The 23,066-nt window shown below is 45.1% G+C and overlaps 1 protein-coding gene and 1 long non-coding RNA gene across 6 annotated transcripts in view; one reads left to right on the forward strand and one right to left on the reverse strand.

Moving 5' to 3' along the window:
• DROSHA (drosha ribonuclease III) overlaps window positions 1-23,066 on the forward strand; it is a 106,226-nt gene that overhangs the window by 69,512 nt on the left and 13,648 nt on the right. For all 5 annotated transcript variants that reach the window (XM_053657347.1, XM_053657345.1, XM_053657346.1 and 2 more), the window contains 7 exons: window positions 597-656; window positions 1,923-2,022; window positions 5,425-5,527; window positions 7,763-7,833; window positions 13,111-13,155; window positions 14,673-14,830; window positions 15,898-16,003. In XM_053657347.1, the coding sequence (XP_053513322.1) occupies window positions 597-656; window positions 1,923-2,022; window positions 5,425-5,527; window positions 7,763-7,833; window positions 13,111-13,155; window positions 14,673-14,830; window positions 15,898-16,003 (643 nt within the window). The remainder of the gene's footprint in view (window positions 1-596; window positions 657-1,922; window positions 2,023-5,424; window positions 5,528-7,762; window positions 7,834-13,110; window positions 13,156-14,672; window positions 14,831-15,897; window positions 16,004-23,066) is intronic.
• LOC119036990 (uncharacterized) lies at window positions 2,410-7,789 on the reverse strand. Its single transcript, XR_005080130.2, has 3 exons — window positions 7,629-7,789; window positions 5,657-5,745; window positions 2,410-2,746 (listed from the first exon to the last, which is right to left on the reverse strand). It is a non-coding gene; the product is annotated as an uncharacterized LOC119036990 (long non-coding RNA).

A 23,066-nucleotide genomic window follows, 5' to 3' on the forward strand; every position in this document is an offset into this window, starting at 1 on the left:
CCACTTTGTCTGCAACTATCACCCATAAGATTTCTTGCACTATCCAGGCAGGGATATTTCACTGGCACCCAGCACTTCCCCGTAAAGTCGCCGCTATACAAACCTAACGCACCCTTCTACAAACCTTCCTGGTGGTCGTTACTAACCTGCATACCCACTCTGAAAGGGGGAGCCTGGCCTCAAGGATCCAGTTGACATCAGTAGCAAGCATTCAGTCAGCCCTGCATGGGCCATAGAAGGACCACAGACGACTTGATTTTTCTGTTGCACTGGTCAGTGTTTGGGTCTCTCACTAGGATGCCTTCTCCTTTCTCCCGTCTACCTGGCAGCAGTGCAGAAAGATTCACATCTGTTAGGGTGCTATTGCCTCACTTGAAATCTGATTCCCAGGAAAGGGAGCCCCTAGTGGGAAAGCTGGGGACCCCATGATATGAGGGAACATCCCCTTGCTCTCCCACTAGGCTGAGATGGCAGTCAGAGTTAGGCGTTTTCACTGCTGAAAGAGCCGACTAACCCTCCTGTGTTCTTTCTTTGAAAAGGGAGGGAGGGAATGTTAATGCATGCTATTTTAAGGGATCTTAAAACTTTTCCTATAGGATTAATCACAATGAACGGTTGGAGTTCCTGGGTGATGCTGTGGTTGAATTTCTGACCAGGTAAGGGGGCTTCTCTGCTCTTCCCCATTAATTGCATTTTGTAGGTTACATACTTAATGCATTGTCTTCTTTGTAATTAGCCAAATAAGCCATTGAAACATCTTGTATTTTGTACCCGCTGTGGAGCTTAAAGCCACGTGCCCGTGGCTCTGGCCCTGATAACTTACACTCACTGTTGCTGTAATGAGCAAGATTACAAGATGAAAGGCTGGTGTCTCTGTCCTGTCAAGTTTATGTTCAAGTTGCTACAGCCACAAGAGATCAGCTAGCCTGGACTAGATGCTTCAGAGCTTCTGTTCAATTTGTAAAGAAAGGGATGATATTTCAAAATGTCATTTCATTTTCTAGGATTTGTCTTTGATCCCTTTCTCACTCTTCCTGATCTCTAGGGAAGCAAAGCTTACAAGTAATTTTAATGACGAGATTTTGGTGGGTGTGTGTGTGCTTTCTCCCCGGAAGGGTTTTAGGGTCTTTAATTTGGAAGTCAGGGAAGGAAAGTGTGTTTTGTTTTTTCATACTCACATACTTTCTCTTTAAAGGGAGATAACACATGGTTTTCTTGGAACTGTCATGAGCTATTTTTATTCTCTTCGGGTCATTTCTTTTCCCAAAAAGGACATACTGAGCGAAAGGGGCTGCTCCCCAAGCCTGTTCTCAGGGGGCACAATAGGACTACGCGGACTTGGTGGATCTGCCGACGTGAGTCCCAGCAGACCCCAGCTGCTGCTGTGGCCCAAACCGGCATTGTGGGTGTTGGGGCTTCCTTCCCTGCCCCCACACTTTCCTAGTCAGCCCCTTTAGGCTGGTTCTCACAGCACTGCCGGCCGCAGGCGCCACTCTCTGTTCTGATCCCGGCCCTGTCTGTCCCCGTGAAGAACATGTCGCCACTGCTGCCCTCTTTGGGGCTTCCCAGGCTCCTCTTCAGGGGCGGCTCAAAGTCCAGTCCAAGAAAAGTATTTGTTTCCAGGCCCAGCTTGTATCCAATAGGTTTGCTCTGAGCAATGTGTGACAGATTGCTCAGGCTTCAGAGAAACCTTTCAGCAGAAATAAGTGTGGAAATACCAGTGAATGGTGCTGCCTGGGCTGTGGTGCATTCACCTGCACTGCGCTTTCTCCTTAACTTTCAGACATTTTGGGTCAGACTCTTGAGTCTTGTTCAGCTCCGCGGTACTATTGCGTAGGTCTTTTGTGCCCGGCCTGTGTCTGTGACTCAGAGCCACAGGCTGAATGTTGTAACACATATTTACTCCCGTGCTTTTTCTGCAGTGTCCACTTGTACTATTTGTTTCCGAGTCTGGAAGAAGGAGGATTAGCAACTTACCGCACTGCCATCGTCCAGAATCAGCACCTTGCCATGCTAGCGAAGGTACGTCCAGCGCCTGGAGCACTTGCCGTAAACCTGCCACCCTCTTCTTCGGTGCACGCGCAGATCGCATTGGAATAGGGAACTCTTTAGTAGTGTGTGTTAAGGGCTTAATATTTTAGAGACCAGGAAAGATTTTTGTGAGGGTTTTAAGGATTCTGCCTTATTAGTTTCGTTACCTTTGTGCGTTTCCCCAGCAGCTAATGAACTCCATGGTGAGGTAACTTGGTAAGAGACGGAAAAATCTGACAGACGCGCATAAACAGTTATGCATTTGAGGAAAAGGAACATGAGAGCAGAAGCAAAAAATGAAAAATTTTTGGTATTACGTTTTTAATTTATTTTAACGAGCAGAATTTAACAAGATTTGAATGGAATACTCCAGGCCATTTGTATTCATAGGGGGTACTTTACAGACCTTTGAGAATCCCCCCAAATTACAAATCTCATTCATTAAGATTTAGGGTTTAAGCTGTCCAGCTCGCCGCTTTGACTTGGCTGGGCGACTAGCAGAACCCTTGATTGGATTTAGACGCCCGCTGGGCACCTTACCTACATTAGCTGGTTCGATGTTCCTGTCTCTGGAAGTGTCTTCTTACAGTGAATCATGGCAGGCAGGACGCAGGCACTTGCCTTGGCCCTTGGGATTCGGTCCACACCCCTCCGTCCTCTCACAGACCCGGGGCTGTGGCGTGTCGTTCTCCCCTCCAGGCCTCCGCTTTCTCGTCTGTACAATGGAGACGACATTAGCATCTGTCTCGCAGAGTCGCTGTGACAACCATAGGACATGATCATTTGAGTTAATGATTCAGTGTATAAAGGGCTTGGCATAACGCCTGTTCATCGTACTAATCCCCCAAACATGTAAATGAGTTAGAAGGAATTAGCTGCTTTCATTGCTGCTGCCATTATTCTCACTATAGATCATTACATTGTATAGGCCTGTGGATGAGTTCAACAGCAGGGTGGACTGTGGCTTAAATCCCCCAATCCTGATGATGCACTGAAAAAGCTTTTGTGAATTTTCCTTGATTTGTGTCTTAAGTAATTTTTATTGTTTTTTAAAAATTTTGATAATAACTGTTGGAATTTGATACAAATCACTATGTAAAACCCAGTCGACGACTGACTCCTTAATTTGATCTTGCCAAGGCATTAATTACATTTAGAATGTGGTTAACTTTATCCTGTGGTTTTTGTGTTAGCAAGAGTGCGTTGTTGTATTTTACGCAGCAGCAGCTGCTGCAGCATTGCTACAGTGGTAGCTTCGACCTAGCTTCAGTGGCATTTGAGAATGGAAATAATGATGTCTTAATGAAAAGCCATAGGCAGCAGATACACCACCTTGGCTTTAGCAGCCTCACAATGAATAAACTTCTACAACTCTAAAACTCTTCAGTGTTCAGTTGATTAAATTGTCAAACTGCTTCCTGGTAGTCCACATAAATGTCCACTGGAAATACTTGTTAATAAATAGATTGTCAACCCCCCTCCTGCACTGTTTTCTTTCTGGGTTCAGATATAATGGAATTGCATAATTATTTTCCGAAAAGTTTTAGGGAGGCTATTTACAAAGAGTGGGAGGTTGCAACAGCGTGGACCAGAGGTGTAACGGAACGCACGAGTTATGAGGGGGGTGCTTTACAAAGCCATGGGGTGTGAGGGGGGTGGCGGGTTTCTCCCTTCAGGGCTTTCCGTATGATCTTCCTCCACACCAACACCCGGCACTCCCATCATACTCCACACCTGTCTGCTCCAGCGGGAGGCAGTGGTGGTCATGCTCTGCTTCTGCCTGGACCAGTGGTTCCCAACCATTTGGGAGGAGAGAACTTGATGGAGGGTGGCTGACCCCTTGGAGCATGCAGGGAAAGCTCGAAGTTAACTCTTTAGGCCAATGAACATGTTAACACATGCACAATTGAACATCACTCTTCTTTTTAAAAGTTCCCCTAATGCCTACATGAAAAAAATAAGGCTATGGAGCAGGGATTAGGAGGCATTGGAAGATTCATACTGCCCCAAAATAGTGGTTTGTAATATAAAGTACGGCTTGCAGTCTACTCTTAAGCAGGGCTCCTGAGATAGCTGGCACCTGGGTTTTCCCAGTGAAGGCGTGAAATATGAAATTTACATACTCTGAACTCTTGTACTTGGGGATCAGTTTTTAAGAGGTGTTTTCTGCTGTTGCATTTGTGGTAGTCAAAACTCCCATTTGATTCTAGTTTATGCTTATGAATTCCTAGCAATGCAAGGTACTGATGGCATATATGTCTGGTTTTTATTGTCTCTCTCTTCCCAATATAAATGGATATGGATATTTTTAGCATATATACCGAGATATACAAAATCTGAGTATCTTTTATCTGAGACTCATATTGTCCTAGATTGCTCATTGACGTGTGTCTTATTCCATATTATGTGGTGTGTTATTGCTTAGTAAGTATCTTTTGAATCAAATAACATGATAATGCAAACAGCATTAGTGCATGCTTGTGCAATGGTGCATCTCCTTTTGTGGAAAGAATTATGATTTCTATTAATTCAGTCTCAGGAGTTTTGTTTAAAAAGTACATTCTCTGTCTAGTTCTAGAAGGACTTGAATTGATTTGTATATTATAATACAGTAGGATAAGAAATTAGTAGGTACTGAACTCAAAGTAAAGGGAAAGGATGGGTAAGACAGTAAAATGAAGCCAGAGGTAAGGTTAGTATACGCAGATGTATTCCTAATGCTACACAATTTCTAGGTGTGGGCCGCAAATTTGGCTGGAAACTTTTCTGAGGCCAAATAAAAAAGGAAACATAATTCATTATAAACAAGATTCCCAGAGCCCTTAAAATAAATCCATCCCGTTGTCGAGATCTCACTGAGCCTTCAAAAAGGTGAGCATGGAGATCTCATGAAGGGGACAAAGTACAAAGATACAGGGACCCCCAAATCCTTACCAAATTCAAAAGAATAGAGATATAAGGCATTTTGAAGTCTTCTGAGGGCTCCCATGTACTCTCCCACATAAAAGTCTGTTCTGTACAGTACCAGCATTATCGGTACTGCAGAACTCTGGGACCCAACAGGTTAGCTTCGGGTTGGGTCTGCTTCTCCCTGGACATACTGGGTGAAGCCAAGGCTCATGGTCTTTTAGCAAGGTCTTATTCCAGCCTGGGCTACTACTTGGTCCGAACGTGGAATAGACTTCATAGAAGCCTGTTTGGGGAAGAGTCAGGGTTCGTCAGAGCTGAACCATATGTAAGGGTTCCTGATGAATAGTAGACTAAACTTTCTTAATATATGTGCTGACGTAGCTAGTTGATTTGTAACCGTAACTCTTTACCCTTAGGAGTTATGGAGTTATTACAGCTAGGATTTTGCCAACTACTCTCTTTTTGTCATTTTGAATTTTCTAGAAACTTGAATTGGATCGATTTATGCTTTATGCCCATGGACCTGACCTTTGCAGAGAATCAGACCTTCGCCATGCAATGGCTAATTGTTTCGAAGCATTAATAGGTAATTCCTTTCTCTATAATCTCTTCTTGCATGTCTAAAATGTTTGGAGGGCACATAAAATTCAGGGCGGGGACTTGGCACAGGGTGACTTGTCCCTAAAGCATGTGAGGTCCCCAGTAAAATACCCACCTCGTTGCACACAGTGTTTGCAGTTCCTCCAGGGCAGAGTCCCAGTGCCTGAGGGCGTCGGGTGTCGTGGACATGCTTAGATGTATGTGCTGAGTGGAATCGAAGGGAATTAATATGGAGATGGATTACTTTCCAGATCTGATTCAGAATTGCATCCATACATAAACATTAACTTGGTTGCTGGTGAGGCCCTGATTCTGTTTTTGATCGCATTTTAAACAATTTACAAGATTTTTTTGATTTAAACATCTTGGAAACATGGCATTTTTTTTAAACCTCAGGGCTGGAGCCTGTACAGCTATTATTTATTCTCGAAGCAAGACTGATGCAGACACTTTACTTCCTCAGTTTTTTTGCTGTTGGTACAGGAAAGTCATGAACATTAATTAGCTGGTGACTGCTAGTGTGCTTTACAATGAAATGTTACAGTAGATTGACGATTCTTTGATTTTTTTCTTTTTAGGTGAATGATTGAGTACATTTTATTTTTCAAAGGCCTTTGTACTTCCTTATCAATTTTGCCCTCTTCCTTTGAACATGAATATAAAAGCTTCCCGTTACAGTGTGATGCGGATGACGGTAGCAAGGGAATGTTTAATTATTATCCAGTCCGTTCACAGCTATGTCTCTTTTCCCACAAACATGTCGTATTTTCAGCGTTTGTCACACGGAATTACTGCTCTCTGCACACGTCATCTTTTTGACAGTGAGGGTTGCGGTCGGCCGCAGAGCCAGGCGGGCGTGATTCCGTCCGCCCCCCGCCCCCCCCCATCTCTTCTCAGCTCCGTGTCTTCCCCGAGTTACTGAGTCTCTTTGAGCTTCAGTTTCCCCGTCAATGACATGGAGGGCCTATTACTTAGCACACAGAGCCGTTGGAAGGATGTCCTTATGCAGTCCTGGCAGCATCCAGCGCAGAGCAAAGGTGCCTTTACCCTACCCTGAATCACTACCATGAGCCTAAGTCCTGTAATTCTGTTTTAACACCCTCTTACTGAGGCTCCCAGAAAGTGAAGAATGTGAAAATGCTCTGCACAGTGCCCAGGGCAGAAGTGCCCCCAAACCTGCCACTTCAGAATCTATTCTCAATACCAAACAGTTATTTGGATGCTTACTCTTTAATGATCTGGAGATTTGTTTTTCAACAGGCGAAAAACATGCTGGATTATTCTGGCAAACCTGGTTTTCATACACTGTACTCTTCCAGTTAGGGGCAGACACAGAGTGGGATTGAGTCTGACTCAGTGGGATTGACTGATTTACAATCCATTGTTAAAATAAGCAGGGATGGCCCCAGGTCTCCAAAGACGTTGGCTTCCATCCCATTCAGTTTGCTTGGCAGCAGTCACTTAGATCCAGGCCTGACCCTCACTGTCCCTCCGTCATCTCCTTGAGATCAGAGACCCAGCCCGGGTCTGGCCTACTGCTGCTGCTGCTGTTGTTACTGCAAATGTGGTAGATAATACCTGTATTTGGTCACCAACAGCTCTCGTGATTAAGTGCCTTAATATTTTACATGAAAATGGCCTTTATGAAGACAGATATAAAAATATGATTTCAAGAATATATGATTACCCTGCTCCAGAGTTATTTGATATGCAATTAAAATGTTACTGTAGTACTTACTGGCTATGACGAATGGCAGATGTGTGTACAGTGCTTAATTACTTAAAACATTTTAAATATTTCAAATTAAAAGTGAAATTGGTCCTGATTTTTATTTGCAGAAACCTTCATTGATCTGATCTCAGGTTTTATCTGTGGTCTTAACCATAGACTATAAATATAGAAAACAAAACATAACATTTTTGTCAAGTCAGGTATTGTGTGCAGTGAGGTTTATACCCATTCCTTATATGATAGTTCATATTTGTCCTCTTTTACTTACAATATTGGATTAGACTTTAGTAAATTGAATTTCATATTTCCGTGTTATTTATAACACAAAACATAGCCAAAAGAGGAAAAACACTACCTTGAAACAATTGCTTCTGATCTTGTCGGTAGTTTCTGTGAGTGGGTTCTGGCTTGTCTGTTCTTCACTGGGATGCGATTTTCTCTGAATATTAACATCTCCCTCCCTCTGGGCACGCTCTTCCTCTCGTGTAGGAGCCGTGTACTTGGAGGGGAGCCTGGAGGAAGCCAAACAGTTATTTGGACGCCTGCTCTTTAACGACCCGGTATTTATCTCGACTCATTTGGTTCTCGCTGTTACAGATGATTTCCCATCAGTTAGTCTTTGGGCTGTAAAGAGAGTGCAGGGGAAGGAAGTGCACCAGAAATAGCCCCTCTGGCTCTGATGCAGCTGGGGGAGGTCCCTGGACACTCGCAGGAGGGGCTTGTCTTCTACTGCCTTCCCTCCCCGTCACTTGTAAATGGAGCGCAGATACAAATAGAGCAGGACTTTGCCTCATTTTGAAGTATCTCAGAGTTAATTATGATTTTTCTGTTTTATCGTCGTGGGGTACCTACCCATGCAGGCTTAGTGCAAGCTTTAGCCTTTGGCTTCTCTGTTTAGGATTTGTTTTTATGTAAATGAAGCAGACTAGATAAATGTATATTTTAAAAAGTCAGTTCCTAGGGAGCTTCTGTTAGGGTCATGAATAAAGAGTATGGAAGTACTTTTTGTAAAAAAGCAAATTATAGTTTAAGAAAAAATGATAGATTCCGAAATAGTTTCTGTTGTTACTAAAGTATTAAGCTATGAATACTGCCAGAGCTGCCTTTTTAATCCTGCATGTAATAGAGCACACTGGGTGCTTTTTGTACCAAAACAAGTCAATTTAACATTTAAAGGGAGAGGCAGCTCTGTATTCCAAATTGAAATGTCATTATAATTGAATGAAATAGCCCTCCCGGAACAATAAAGAACACAGGAAGCGAATGCTGTAAGCTTTGGCGGCCTTCAGCTCAAGTGGCTGTCAGGTGTTATTACTGTATTACTTAGGGCAGCTCCTAAACAGGAGTCAGTGGTTTTGAAATACGGGACCTGAAGGATATTCTACCTGGGGGTGTGGTTTTTCGAAAGTCTGTTTTTATAGATATGTGATGATTTTATGTGTTTGAATGTCCTCCTGACGGGATGTTATCTGCAGATGTCCTGTCCCCCGATTTGTCCTGCGCCCATAAATACATGTGCGTCTTGATTGATGTCCGCAGCAGATGGCATGTGTTTTAAGTCCTTTTCTCTCATCTGAAAATATCTTTGTTCTTGCCTCTCTCCTTTGTTGGCAGTTTCAGCAACCTCTTTATTCTGTCTCCTCCTTGCAGCCTCGCCTCTGCACCCCCTACACCCTAACCGTGTCCCTCCCCTCCCCTCCCCGCTTGCTGTCTCTTCTCCCACCTTATCTGCACTCCCCATCCGCTCCGCACCCCTTCTCCTGCATTAAATGCAGCCTTACACCTTGTGTTCTTAATTGCATCAGTTTTTGTTTAGATTCTTTTCTCTCTTTAAACTGCCTCTCTCCCACTCGTCTACTTAGCAAGTTTATCTTCTATTTCCAGTACCGAGTGCAATGCTGGCATGTGCAGTGTTTAATAAATACTTGTTAAAGGAATGAAATGAATAAATGGCTGAACGAAAAAGCAGAGTCTGAACATTATCTTACGAATGGCAGAGCTGAGATTCAGCAGTCATGTTAGTGTGCCTTTCACACAGTGAAGCAGGGCTTAGTGGCGGACGGTCTTCCCACTGCAGGGTGTTCCAGTGTGCGCGCCGGGCATCCTAACTCATCTGACATCTGCACATTGGTTTACATCTATTAGTCGTAGCATGTGAGAGACGTTGGCAAACCTCTGTACCTTTTTTTAAGTAATGGTATTGTGAAAGTCTAATCAGCCCAACACAGCCAGGGACAGACCTGTAAGCCAACAAAGAATTACTGACTCCATGCAGGGAGGGCAGGCGCTCCCAAGAGGGAAGCGGGTGTTCTTGCTGAGCCTGGGCTGGTGCGGGCTGGTGCTGACGAGGGCCAGGGATCTGTTCTGGGTTGGTTGCCTCGTCTGAGGCCGGATTAGAAGCAGCAAGGGATTAATTTGGGATTGGGCACTGTCAGGAGCTGAGAGCAGTTTAGCAACTGAGTGTCACCAGTGATCTTTGTTTAGGGGGTAAGACGAGGTGAAGCCAGTCAGAGGGCAGCAGCCCCCAAAGAGGGGCCGTCTGGCATTTTACAGCTACTGCCTGACCTTGAGGGAACCCTGGTTTCCGAGTGACCCTGCAGTTGGCTTTATCTGTGTCGTCCTCCCAGCCCTGTAAGCAGGGCTGTTTTCTCTTTCTCAGCCTGAACCGGCTTTTACTCTTTTGGCCCCAGATAGTCTGGGTCGGTCCTGCGTTTTCCAGTTTGTGTGCCCGTCGTGGTGTACCCAGTACCTTCAGGGTCACTGTTTCGATTGGATCACCCCGGGGGCCCTCTTAGGAAGAGAGGGGGCAGTGACTGTGAAAACTTCCCTTTTCTCCCGCTCCCCATACTTTTTTTTGTCTTTACATATCTGTCCCTGTATCTAGAAACTGGAAAAGATGTGTTCAAATTGCCTCTGGGCAGGTTCATATAGGTGTTTCATAAACACTCATCACTTCACCTCAGAATGTACTTCTCCTTTATTTTTATGATCTAAACCAGAATACTTAGGGCTTTTTTTATCCTCAAGCCTTTTTCTCTCTGCCTGCACTCAGTGGCCAACTCCCGTCAGTTCTGCTCCTCACAGCTCTTGAGCTGGTCTGCCCTGGTCCTTCCGCGGCGGTGCTGCCCAGTCCTCCCCATCGCTCCTGACTGTCGAGCTGGTGGCCATTCCCGCCACTCCAGTCCATCGTCCCTGCGGCATGTCCTGCTGTCTTCTTTTTAATGTACAGATTCGATTATGGTCTTTCTGGCCTAAAATCTTTGACTTCTTTACTGCCTGCCAAAGGCTGCACCGCACATTACACAACGCGGCATTTAATAGTGTTCATAATTCGACTCCCACCGATTTTCCCCATCTCCTTTCTTAGTACTTTCTGTGTGCTGTTCTAGGAATTACCATTTTATTTAATTTTTTTTAAGTCTTAAAGAGCAGTTTTATGTTCACAGTAAAATGGAGAGGAAGGCATCTCATTTGCCACATGGTCTTTGCCCCCACTCACGCACAGCCTCCCCCATTTTTTCGAGATCCCCGACCGTGGCGCCACGTTTGTTGCAGCCAGTGAACGCTGACCCACACAACCCCGCAAACTCCGCGGTTCGAGTCAGGGTCCGCTCGCGGTGTGGCAGGTCCTGTGGACTCGGACGCAGCCCCGAAATCCTCTGTATTCTGCCAGTTACCCTTCTGTGCCTGGATGCTTTCAGACCTATTCGTGCGTTTACGGTGCCCCGTTTTTTAATTCTCTTGCTCTGCTATTTTCTTAATTCCTCACGTGCCTCTGAGTACATCTGAAGACTCAGCGTCTCTTAAAGCCCCGCCTGACACCTTCAGCCAGCATTTTCCTAGCGCTTAGTGTATGTCACTATTATAGAACTTATCAGAGTTTATTAAATTGTACTTACTTACCTTTATTCTTCCCCACTAGGCTTCTTTGAGGACAGCGATAGTGTCTATTCATCTTAGTAAGCTAATACATAACAGATATTCAATAAAAATACCCATGAACAAAATGTCTTAAGAGGCAGTGAACACATTTTCCGTAAGAGCAGACTGAAGGTAGAGGCTTTGCCTAGGAGCTTGTACAGGAGAGAACAGTCTGGATCCTTCCCAGGAACTTTTCTCCGACCCCCAGGTGCAGTGAGACCTTAGCTCCATGTGCAGGGCAGATCGGGGACGGGGTGCAGTTGAAAGAGTCTCTGTGAGTCACGCATTGAGCTCTTACACCAAGGCGGGTGGCAGCAGACCTCTTGGAGAGGCCGCCGTGTTCGTGAGTGTAGAACGCATGGGAGAAAGATGGATCAAGAAGCCCCTGAGAATTTGGAGCTGGTTGGCGGAGATGGCCCTTTACTGTTGACATCCGCTGTATTAATCGCGTGTTTTCTGTGTGCCAGCACTGGGTTTAGCGCTCCCAGTTCCTGCTCATCGAGGCGTCAGGGACGCTTCGCAGTAGGTGCTGCTGTGATTACCTTTTCTCACGAGCGAGGAAAGGGGGGCTCCGAGAGGGTGAGTGACGGCCACCAGGGAGTCAGGACCATACCCAGGCTGCCTGACTCCGGAGCCCTAGGTCTTCCCTGACACCGTACTCCCTGGTTTAAGGAAAGCTGAGAAGTTATTATTTGGTCACTGGGGTGTGAGGTAAAAGATGCTCTTTAAGGCAAGAAGAGTTAGGACTTGCAGAGATGAGCAAGTCCTCCAGATGGAGGGCGGAGCGTGAGTATTGGGAGTGGGGAGCTCTCCGGAGGGGCAGGCAATGGAGAGGTCAGGACAGAGGCTGGAGTCTGGTACATGATCCTTTGGGTGTCGGAGGAAGAAAAAGTATTGAAAGAACACAGGAAAGTCTCAGGGAGGGAGTGACATTCGGTGTAATTCATGCCACAGGGCATTCAAGGGAAAGGTTATTCAGTTGGTTAAGAGAAGTCCTTTAAAATGCCTTAAAAGAACAGCTTGCTATTTAAGCACTTTCCAAATATTGGCCAGTGAAAACACCACCTAAGTGTTGCAAGTCACGCAAAAGTGTCAGGCATTTCCTCTGCCTTCATTACTGTCTGTCACCGGTGATCGTGAATTTTCCTATGCCTCTCCCATACCCCCACATTCAAAAACATATTTTTCTTCTTTAAGAAAAAACTCTTGTTATTTATTTCAAAAACCTAGCATCAAGGTCAGAAAGTAGATTCTGTTGGAGGCTCCCTAGAGTCGAAAACAGGGAAGAACCCTCTAATCCTCAGGAAGTTCCAATTATAACTGCCTTTAGATGTAACTCAGTGGATAAAATAACGCACTGGGCTTCTCCATAAAATTCACTCGTTCCCATTCTTTAAGTAAACATCTGTAGTGACTCCTAGTAAAAAGTGCAGGCTTATTGATCTAAGAGTTTAGGGACTAGGTATGGGCTGTTTTTCAGTCCACTTGAAACAGCTCACAATAATGAATGAGTACCTGAAATAAAGGACATTTGAGATGAGTTTTAATTACAAAAGGCACAGCTGATGCACATTTCTGGGGAATGGTAAACTAAAAAATATGATTAAGGTAGCAACTCGATCCAGTGTATTAGGTTAAGCAAATGTGTAACTTGGTTTTAAAAGGTGTCTTTGACTCCTGGGACTGGAGGTGGCTCTTGTCCTCCCCAACTTAATAGGCTAATTAAAGTCACTATCGGCAGTTTGAGTGGTGAGTACACTTTAAAAAAAAATTAGTTTGCTAGCACTATTGAATTTGCAATAAGTGGAGTCAGCATCTGAAATAGTTCAGTATTTCACATAATGGCATTTTATTTAGTACTCTAGAGCGTGTTAAATGGCTCCCTTGAGCATTAAAGGCACCACTCCATTTTCCAGGACCTGCGCGAAGTCTGGCTCAATTACCCTCTCCACCCGCTGCAGGTGAGTGTGGCCTCGGGCGGCAGTGCTGCTGTAGCTCCTGGCATTCGTGCTGCTTCAGTTTGCCTTTCCTCCTCTCCTGCTTTGACCCTTAGATTCCTGCTTTGACCCTTAGATTCTTTTCAGTGGCATCATGACTGTAAGCTGGGTGTCTGAATGGGGAAAGTTTGGAACAAGTAGTGAAAGGATCCCATACGCCTCATTTCCGTGGCCTGGGAACATGGCGGGACTGGGACGCATCTTCCTGACACGGCAGGCGGAACTGGTCCTGTGGTTGCAGGGTGGTCCCTCCTCTTCTCCCAGAAAGTGGTGTTCAAAGCCTGTGTTGGCTCAGCGGATACACTGTATCCGCCTGCCTGGTCTTACAGGGGAACTGTGGGAGCAAGTCTGAGCTCGCACAAGGTGGTGCAGATGCTGAGTTAGCACCACTGAATGGTAACCCGGATTGGACCTTGGAAACTGAAGACTTTGGCTCAGACTGAATAAAACGTATTGCACATTAAAACTTCAGTGCAGTGTGATAACTTCTCACTCAAGATTTTAGATTTTAAAAGGTCTGCACATGGTGATATCCTGTTCCCCATTTGGTTTAAAAATTCTTACTGTTCTTTGCTTTTATTTCTATTTTACCTTGGAGATATACATATATGTGTGTATACATATATATACATATGTTATATACATATGTGTATGCTATATATAATCAGAATAATCACTAGTGACTGGACTCTTTCATGAGAGGCCTTATAGTAATAAATGGCATTAATTCAATGTACTTTAGAAATATTTTATTAATATAAAATTGCCCACAGTTGTTAGAAATGATTATTTCAATTATTCTTTTTTTATTTGTTCTCTGCCAGTTGTTAAAGGCTCATTAGTATGTTGAGCACCTGCCTAATGATATAATTCTCTCTGTTGTAAGCTGAATCCAGTTTCAGTGATGCTCGTTTGCCAAACTAGGTTGGTCCCTAGCAGACATGCGTAGCGGTCAAGTTACTGTACTGCAGTGGTTCTGAAGGGCAGCCCCTGGACCCGCAGCATCTGCGTCACCAGGGGACTTACCAGGAAGGCCAGTCCTTGGTCCTTACTCCAGATGCACGGAATCAGAAACTTGGGGGCTAGGGCCTGGCCCTGTGCATTTACCAAGCCCTGCAAGCATTCTGACCAACACTGAAGTTCGAGAACCGCTGCATTACTAGAGATACATGTTCTCCACCAGCAGTTCTTCAGCTTGCTTCTTCCGCGGACAGCCAGTGCACTTGGGACTTTGAACAATCTGTGTACACTACTTGGCCTTGAAATTTGATAAAAGATTGGAAAATATTACTTGAACCTTCCTTAAATATTAGGTTTGTTTGCTATTCTAAGGGATGAGAAAGAAGCTTCCACATTTTATTGGCCTTTCAGAAATTGCCGCCCACGGGAGAAGGAATTTACAAAACGCTGTCCTAGAATTGGTAATTGCTCTTGTAACCAAGAACTGTACAAGATTTTTATTCATTTCCCTTTTCCTCCAGCTACAAGAGCCAAACACTGATCGACAACTTATTGAGACTTCTCCAGTTCTGCAGAAACTCACAGAGTTTGAAGAAGCAATCGGGGTGATGTTTACTCACGTTCGGCTTCTGGCAAGAGCGTTCACACTGCGAACTGTGGGATTTAACCATCTGACCCTGTGAGTTCAAAGTACCCACAGAGTCCCATAGTGACGCTTCAGACAGGCAGGCCCACGTCTTTGCTGTGTGCCCTTCAAGGGAATTGGGATTTCAGACCGATTCCTAGGAAATCATGAGATGGGTGATAGGCAGGGGCTGGCACGGACCAGGGGCTATGCTCCAGTCCATTTAGTTTTGGTTTCATTGTCATGCATCTGTGTCTTCTTAAAGTATAAGAAAAGTGTGGAAAGTAAGTACTTTTTCTGTGAAGGGACAGATATTACACATTCTGGGCTTTATAGGCCATGTGGTCTCCGTCGCGGTGACTTGATTCTGCCACCGTAGCACGAACGAAGCCGTAGAAACCGCATGGATGCAGAGGCAGGCCCCCGACCCCTGCTCTGGATGAGCGGTTTGCAGACGAGCTCACATGATAATGAAGAAAATAACCAGAATATGATTTCTCTGCACACAGTTTTTAATTCAGTTTTTGCCTTTTTTCCCTCAAATCAAATATTCACAACTCTCTCTAAACTATAAACATGAAAGAATCTTGTCCTAGTTTTTCTTAGTGTTTTTAAGCTAGATTCCAGATTTGATTAATGGAGTATATACAGGTTTGTAGGGGAAAAATGCAAGTTAATACATAATAATACAAGAATAAACTGTTTTATTTAAACTTGTGAAAGTAGTTGAGTACCCACAATTACTTTTACCCACCCTGTATTTCAATAAAAAAGTAAAGATTTAGCGAAGAAAATTCTTGGACCTTTCTGCTTTGTTTTGTCTGTGTGGAGGCTGCTGTGCAAGCTCGCTGTCCGCACTGCACTTCTTCCTCCAGCTGACGCTCCTCGGCCTCTGACCAGGCGCTGCTCGCCGGTCTTTACTGAGCAGCTGCTTAGTCCTTAGTCAGGGCTCATGGTGCTCTGTTTTTGAAACTCAGCAGTCTTGGGAATTCTGTTTAGTTTTGTGTTTTACAGCGAGATGAACAAATACATTGCCTTTTAAAATAGCATCTTTTTCAAAATTCTGGTTTTTTTTTTAAATGTACTTATTGGTCCCTTTACACTGGTGTTTCTTTATTCAGAGGCCACAACCAGAGGATGGAATTCCTAGGTGACTCCATAATGCAGCTGGTGGCCACAGAGTATTTATTCATTCACTTCCCAGACCACCACGAAGGACACTTAACTGTGAGTTTGTGAGTTTGTTAAATCATTTCCTCTGTAAGATTGCTGTATAATAGAGAGCAGAGGTTAGAAGAGCCAAATATCTGCTTCTGTAACTGATGACTTAGTTCTTGGTGACTTTAGCATGCATGTTATGCAATTTTATTCATTTAATTATCAAGTTACGTATAAAGGAGTGTATAGTAAGAACTCATTTTTCATTTAATGATTGCTTACTCTATGCAAGACATCGAGCTTGGCTTCATGGGCGGGGGGCAAATATTAGTTAACACCTAGTCCATGCATAAGGAGTTTAAAATGTAGGTATATAACTGCAAATTCTGTCTATCTGTTTATCTACCTACCTGTAAGCAAGCAGCGTACATATTATAAAGAGGCATAGACAAACCGCTCACTTGTGCTGTTTAGGAAGAGATAAGTTTTCTTTTGGGTGTGGAGTTCTAAGAAAGCTTCACAGATACGATGATGTTTGGGCCTTTAAAGGTGGGCAGCGTTTGGCCATTGGAAGTTGTGAGCAGAAGTTTCTGTGCAAAGGCCTGCCACACATTGGGACCGCCGAAACAAGGGTGCAGTGTGAAGGGTCAGAAGGCAGAGAGACACCAGGGGCTCAGTAGTTCGTAGACCACGGTGGGGTTGAAAGGGACGTACAGAGACAAGGTTTGATTTATGGACAAAGCGAAACAGCCCCCACTCTCACTTTTGTCTCATTTTATAAAGCTTTACTAGGATTTTTTTTATTTGCTGTGTATTTTTACTCTGTGAAACTGATCAATAACATAATTGGGGTGGTGAACATAACGCATCTGGAACCCAGTCGTGGTGATCTCTCAAGACACAAGGAATAATCTGAGTAGTCCCTCTGGTACCCGGGATTGAGAAAGCAAATACTTTAGTAAGCAAAAGAAAAATGCAGTTGCTCCGCAGTATCTTTGGCGTCGCTTTCTGCAGTTTCAATTACCTGTGATCAACCATGGTCTGAAAAGATGAAGGGAAAATTCCAGTGAGCAATTCACAAGTTTTACCTTGCATACAGTTGTGAGTAGTGAGAGGAAATCTTGTGCTGTCCCACGCCAGCCCGGGCTGTGAACCGTCCCTCTGTCTAACCTATTCCTGCCGCGTGTGCCATCTGCCCACCTGTCACGGCATCGCAGTGCCGTGCTCAGCCACCCTCATTTGACTTACCCTTGGCCCCGGAGCCCAGGAGCGGTGATGCCGCAATTGGGGAACTCTGTGGAGAGGCGGAAAAGGGCTTTCTGTAAGTGGGACGGCGAGTACAATAAGATATTCTGAGAGCGAGAGGGACGGAACACATGTATGTAACTTTTATTACAGTATATTGTGATTTTTCTGTTTGGTTGGTTATGGTTGTTAATCTTCTACTGGGCCTAATTTATAAGTTAAACTTTATCATAGATATGTATGTATAGGGAAAACATATATACATAGGCTTTGGGACTTTTCTCAGTTTGCGGTGTCACCTTCGGAAAGGAGAGGACTGCTGTAGTAGCACACTGTAGTACAGTTTGTTAGTGCAGACTTTTTTATTATGCTTGAAGCAAATAGTAGGTCTTTTATACTTTGCATTCCTACAAATTTTACACATGTTTTGCTTTGAACAGAATTGGATTTGATCTCTGTAACTGTGAGTCCTGGAAATAGTTTATATGAGACACAAATATTAGAATTGGAGACTCTGGTGATTTGGCTATGTTTAAATATATTTTTCAGCAGAATTTCTAAGCCCAACAAAATATGGTTCTTTCATTCACTCACTCAATGAATATTAATTCTGCCTCTGCCATAACCCATGTATCATTATGTGGGAACTCAGAAGTACTCTTATTTTAAATTTAATTTAAAATTAACAGTTTGATTACCATTGTAAAATTAACTGCTTTTGGATGGAAAAGAAAGTGTTCTCGTCTTGAATTAATATTAAATTCTTAAGAACATGTAAGCGTCTACCAGAAACAGACTAGTATTTGGAATCTTGCTCTGTGTTAGGGAATCAGTAAACGTTCACTCAGTATCTTCCATCAGGGAATAGACTTCATAACTGTCAGAGGATCTGGTTGGTCTGAGAAACAGCCAAACCGAACCAAATGGCTTGAAGTAGATACTCATTTTATGGCTGTATAGAAGCCACTGTTGAAAATGTGGGACGCGAATACACACATTTGCCCTGACTGGTGTGGCTCAGTGGGTTCAGGGTCATCCTGTGAACCGAAGAGTTGCTGGTTCATTCCTGGTCAGGGCACGTGCCTGGGTTGCGGGCCAGGTCCCCGATTGGAGGCATGTGAGAGGCAGCCAATTAATGTTTCTCTTTCTCTCATTGATGTTGCTCCGTCTTTCTCCTTCTCTTCTCCTTTCTCTAAAAATAAATAAAATCTTATTTAAAAAAATAAAATAAATGCACACATCTACCCCGTATTTCTACAAAATTATTTATGGACTCTAGGATTTTGTGGAGATGGGATGTTGCAGATTGACAAGTTTACTTTCTCCCATCCTAATCTCTGCGTACACCCCGGACCTCAGCCCAGCAGTGAACAGATGGCAAAACCAGAACTCACAGAGTTCTCTCCCAGGGCCAGGTAAAGGGAAAACCAGGGCTGTGCCGGTCTCCGGTTTGGTGGTCTTTCCAAAATTTCACTGCCGTAACTAGTTTTATCCAAGGTGTATTTATCAGCCTTGCTGTCTTAAAATTAAACAATTTTGGGGTCACTTATTAGAAAGATGTTAACAAATGATAAAATTGGGACATAATGGTTTTTATTAAGTATATTCATAGAAAGCTTTGGTAAAAATCAGTAGGACAAGCAGATGGGTTGGCAAAACAAAGGTCAGTCATCAGTTAAACGCGTATTTTAAAAGATGGGGCCTCTCAGTTAGGAGAGCAACCACTTCATTTCTCCTGCCTGAAACCCTATCTTGCATGGGCTTCGACCACACTGCACTCTCTTGGTTTTTCTCTCCTCTTCAGCTGCCCTATCTTAGCCTCCTTCCCGGGCTCACGTTATCCTACATAGCTAATGAATGTGCCAGTGTCTAAAAGGCCCGCTCCTAGGCCATTTTCTCTTCTTACTAGTCTTTCCGCGGCTCTCTTTTCCAGTATTTCACTCTATAGGCAGATGACTTCCAAACAGATCTCTTCAGTCCATTTCTTTTCTGAGCTCCAGACCCACTGCCTTCCCAGGACTTCTGCATGTTCAAGACTGAGCTTAACCATCTTGTCCCACCTGGGTCCTCTTCCGGTACGCCCCGAGTGATTGAACGGCAGCATCAGCCCTCCGGTGTTGCAAGCCAGACACCTGGGAGTCACCTTTGATTCCTCCACCTCCCTTCCTTGTGCTCTAGACCACTCACAAAGCCGGGCAGTATTATCCCTTGAGTAAGCACCTCATCTTGATCACCGGATCCTCTGTGCCAACTTCTGTCAGCTGGACTCTTGCACTACTTTCAGCATAGCTGTCAAAACGTTATAGAAATATGACTGACAAAAGACCCAGGCAGAAGGGGTAGCATTCATGAAATTGCAAAGGATAGGAATCTTACGCTGTGTTTGTACAAAGCCCTGGGCAGTGTGGCAGGCTCAGATTCGGCCCCCCAGGATGTAGGTTTTTGTGGGTGTTTTTGTACTCTCCCGTAGGGGACATTGTCCCAGGCAGAGCTCCTTCACGGGCCCAGGTCTCAGGCCTGTTGGGCAGTGTCGCAGCCTCCTGCACGCATACTCGTCTTCCTGTGTTAAGTCTTGCTCCCATGCGGGCCGTTTTACATGCTGTGGCCAGTGGAGTTTTTTCACAACCTGTGTCCTGTGACCAAGCAGGTCAGTCATCTTCAGTCCAGTTGGTTGTTCCTCTTTGTCTCCCCAACTTCCTAAAATTGGAGCGTCCCAGTTCCTTGACCTCTCCTCTTTTCTACCGACTTCCTCCCGTAAGTGGTCTCATGGCTTTAATTACGTCTCTGCACTGCTTCCTAATCTGTGTCTTCAGCCTTTGCTTCCTACCCCTAACTCCAAGCTTATAGGTTTAGATGTAATCTATGGATATACTCGACTACCCAGACAAACCGATACACTGGCGCCCCTAGTTGCATTTCCATCAGGTGTCTCAAACCCGACATGTCCCCCCAAAACTCATTTTCACCCCCAGACCCGCGTCTCTCCAAGTGTTCTCTGCATCAGTCACGATCAGTGCTTTCTTCTGGTTGCTCAGACTGAAAACCTGGGGGGTCATCCTTAACCCTTGTTCTTCTCTCGTACCAAACCTCCCAACCATTCGTGTATCCTGTTGATCGTACCTTAAAAGTTTGGCTGGAATGTGACTACTTTTCACCAGGGTGCACTGTTACCTTTCCCCTGAATTACAGCCATAGCCTTACAACTGGTTCCCTGTCCCCCCAGTCCCCCTCACCTCCCCTCCTCAGTGCAGTCTCCTCAGTAAACCTTTGCCGTGTGGCCTTTGCACAAACGGTGGCCAGATCGCTCACCTCCTTCAGGTCTTGGTTCCAATGTCGTCTTGCCAGCAAGACTTCCTTTAACCTGCCCCGCTTAACTAGTAACCTCTTCCCTCTCTGCAGGCTCTTTACCGAGCTTGGAGCCTCATCTCCATTGTGTCCTTTACTCATTTACCACCTGTTTTCTCTCACTAGAGTGTAAACTCCATGGAGAGCAAGGGGAGTTTGTCTGTTTCCTTCATTCCTGATTTCCCGGGTCCTTGGAGAGTTCCTGGCGTACCAGTGCTCAGCAAATACACTTTGGATGAATGGAGAGTGGCTGTGTCCAGTCAGGTGCCCTTCAGTTGTCCTCTGGACAGTGACTAAAGAACGAGCAGGGCCCTGAGCGGTCTGGCCTGCCCGCCTGCCCGGCCTCACGTCACTTCCTCTTCACTAGGCACCTCCGCCCTGGCCTGCTTCAGGTCCCTCTGAGCCTCCCCCGGCCATCGGGCCTTCCCTGTGCCGATCTCCTGCCTGGAGTCCAGTCTGCTCCCGGCCCTCGCTCTCTGTAGTCTGGTCTCCTCTTACTGTTTTGTCAGATGTCACTTCTGAAGTGACTTCTGGGTGCAAGGGCCACTTTTCCCCAGTGGCTCCCAGTCAAAATCCCATGCTCTTTTCCTCCCCTGCATTTGTTTCAGTTTGCCTATCCCACCAACCTAGAAGTTCTGGGCGAGCTTATTTTTATTTATTACTGTTTGCCCAGCAGTGCCTGGTGCATGGTTGGCTCCCTGTACGTACTCGGTAAATACACAAGTGAACATGACTTTGGCAGTTGGCTCAGCCACGTGGAGGAGGAAGTGGCAGTGGCACTGGAGGGAAGTGGCCACTGTTTCATGTGTCAGGAAACAAGCTGACAGCCTATTGGTGAATGTGCAAGGATTAAAATTGACGTAAAAATTGTGGGGGATTATTCTGTGCGGTTGTCTTTGTTGGAGGACGACGTCAAATCACTCACTGCTGTGAGCGAAGGGCGCACGACCTCAATGACCCACACTGAGGGGCACTGTTGGCTTCGAGCCACAGGTTCTGCAAGTGGCTAAGGACAGGTGAGCTGATGAAGTCACGGTTTTCAGGTTTTGAGTGCTGATGGGGAAAAAACATAGTGTTTTACAAGTGGAATATTCAAAAAGACCTACTTGGGAAGGAATGTCAGGCTTACATAATTCTAGGATGACCAAAATCGAATTGGAATGTAGAGGGAGGAGGTTCTATTCTATAGACTGAAGTTACTATTTTTTAGGGTAGAACCTGCCCAGCTGCGTCAGGGGCGGTAGAAAGAGGGCCTCAGAGTATCTGCTCAGACCAGAGTGCCTGTCTTGCCACCTTTTCGGGTTTTAACTTTTCCAGTTTTAACTCTCATTCTTCTCTCCTCGCCTTGACTGCAAGCTACTGTACTAAAAACCGTTGCTAAACCCATGCCTCCCATGTGCAAGACACTGTGCTCAACAGCAAGACGAGCTTGTGGAAATTTTTCTTTTTAGTGGAAGGACTCGGGATAACGGAAAGCAAGGATTAAAAATAAAGCATTTGGAACGCAGTGACCCAGTCCCTCCCTGCCACCTCCAGGGAGCACTGGGCACGAATCATCCAGACAGAGGGGCAGACTCTGCAGCCTCTCGGTCGGAAAGCTCTCTGTCACTGGGATAATTTGGCTTTTGCATCCTGCCTGCTAGTGTTTGTGTACCTTTTCTTTACTTATCACGGGGAATGGAGATCATCTGGCTACCAGTCGTGGTATAATAGATCTGCGTGGCACATCACTGTCACTTTTAATAATACATTCTGCCCACACCCCATGCTCCAAACTTCAAGTTCTCCGAGCAGCCGTCACAGTCTACTCTTGCCACACTAGGGGGCCCCCTCCGGTAGCGCATGCCCCGCTGCTGTGGTCTTCTCTTTAGAATCGAGAATGGAGAGGGTGGTTGAAAGAAGAATGCCAGTATGGTTTGTAATTTGTTTTAAACCAATAAACCTTTTCCTCATTAAAATTTAAGTTTAAACTAATTATAAGACTGCTGTGCTGAGATAATAAAAACCATCCCAATTCTCAAAAACAGAGTTTTCGACTTGCGATATTTATTTGGGTCCCCGCCATGGCGTCAGGGACTCAGTAGTTTTTCCTCAGCTTCACAGAGGAGCCCAACTACGGCTTTCTTCACTTTCTCTGGTGATTTCAAATGAATTTGGTGGGGGGGGGGCAGGCATTGTTAAAAGCAAAGACAGCCTGGCCTTGGGTAAGAATGGAGAGCTTTGAAGACAGTGAGGGGCATTCGGCATTGAAGACGAATTCAGAGGGATTCCTAGAACTTCCCATGGCTTTTCTTCTGTAACAGAAGAGGCAGCATGTCCTGGTGACGATGCCACTGCGGTGAACGAGGGCAGCGGACATCACTGGTGTGTTTGTCACGTGCTGGTCACTGTACTTAGATTACGTGTCATCCACTCTGATTGTTACTACCCCCGTGTAGTGGAGGCTCCTTTCCCCGTTTTGTACCTGCAGAAACTGATGCTCCGAGAGATTTAGTAACTTCTGCCGGGTCACTTAGCCAGCAAGTGGGGCCACAGCATGAAC

Source organism: Artibeus jamaicensis, unplaced genomic scaffold (genome assembly GCF_021234435.1).
Source record: "Artibeus jamaicensis isolate MK-2021 breed Jamaican fruit bat unplaced genomic scaffold, CSHL_Jam_final scaffold_369, whole genome shotgun sequence".
NCBI lineage: Eukaryota > Metazoa > Chordata > Mammalia > Chiroptera > Phyllostomidae > Artibeus > Artibeus jamaicensis.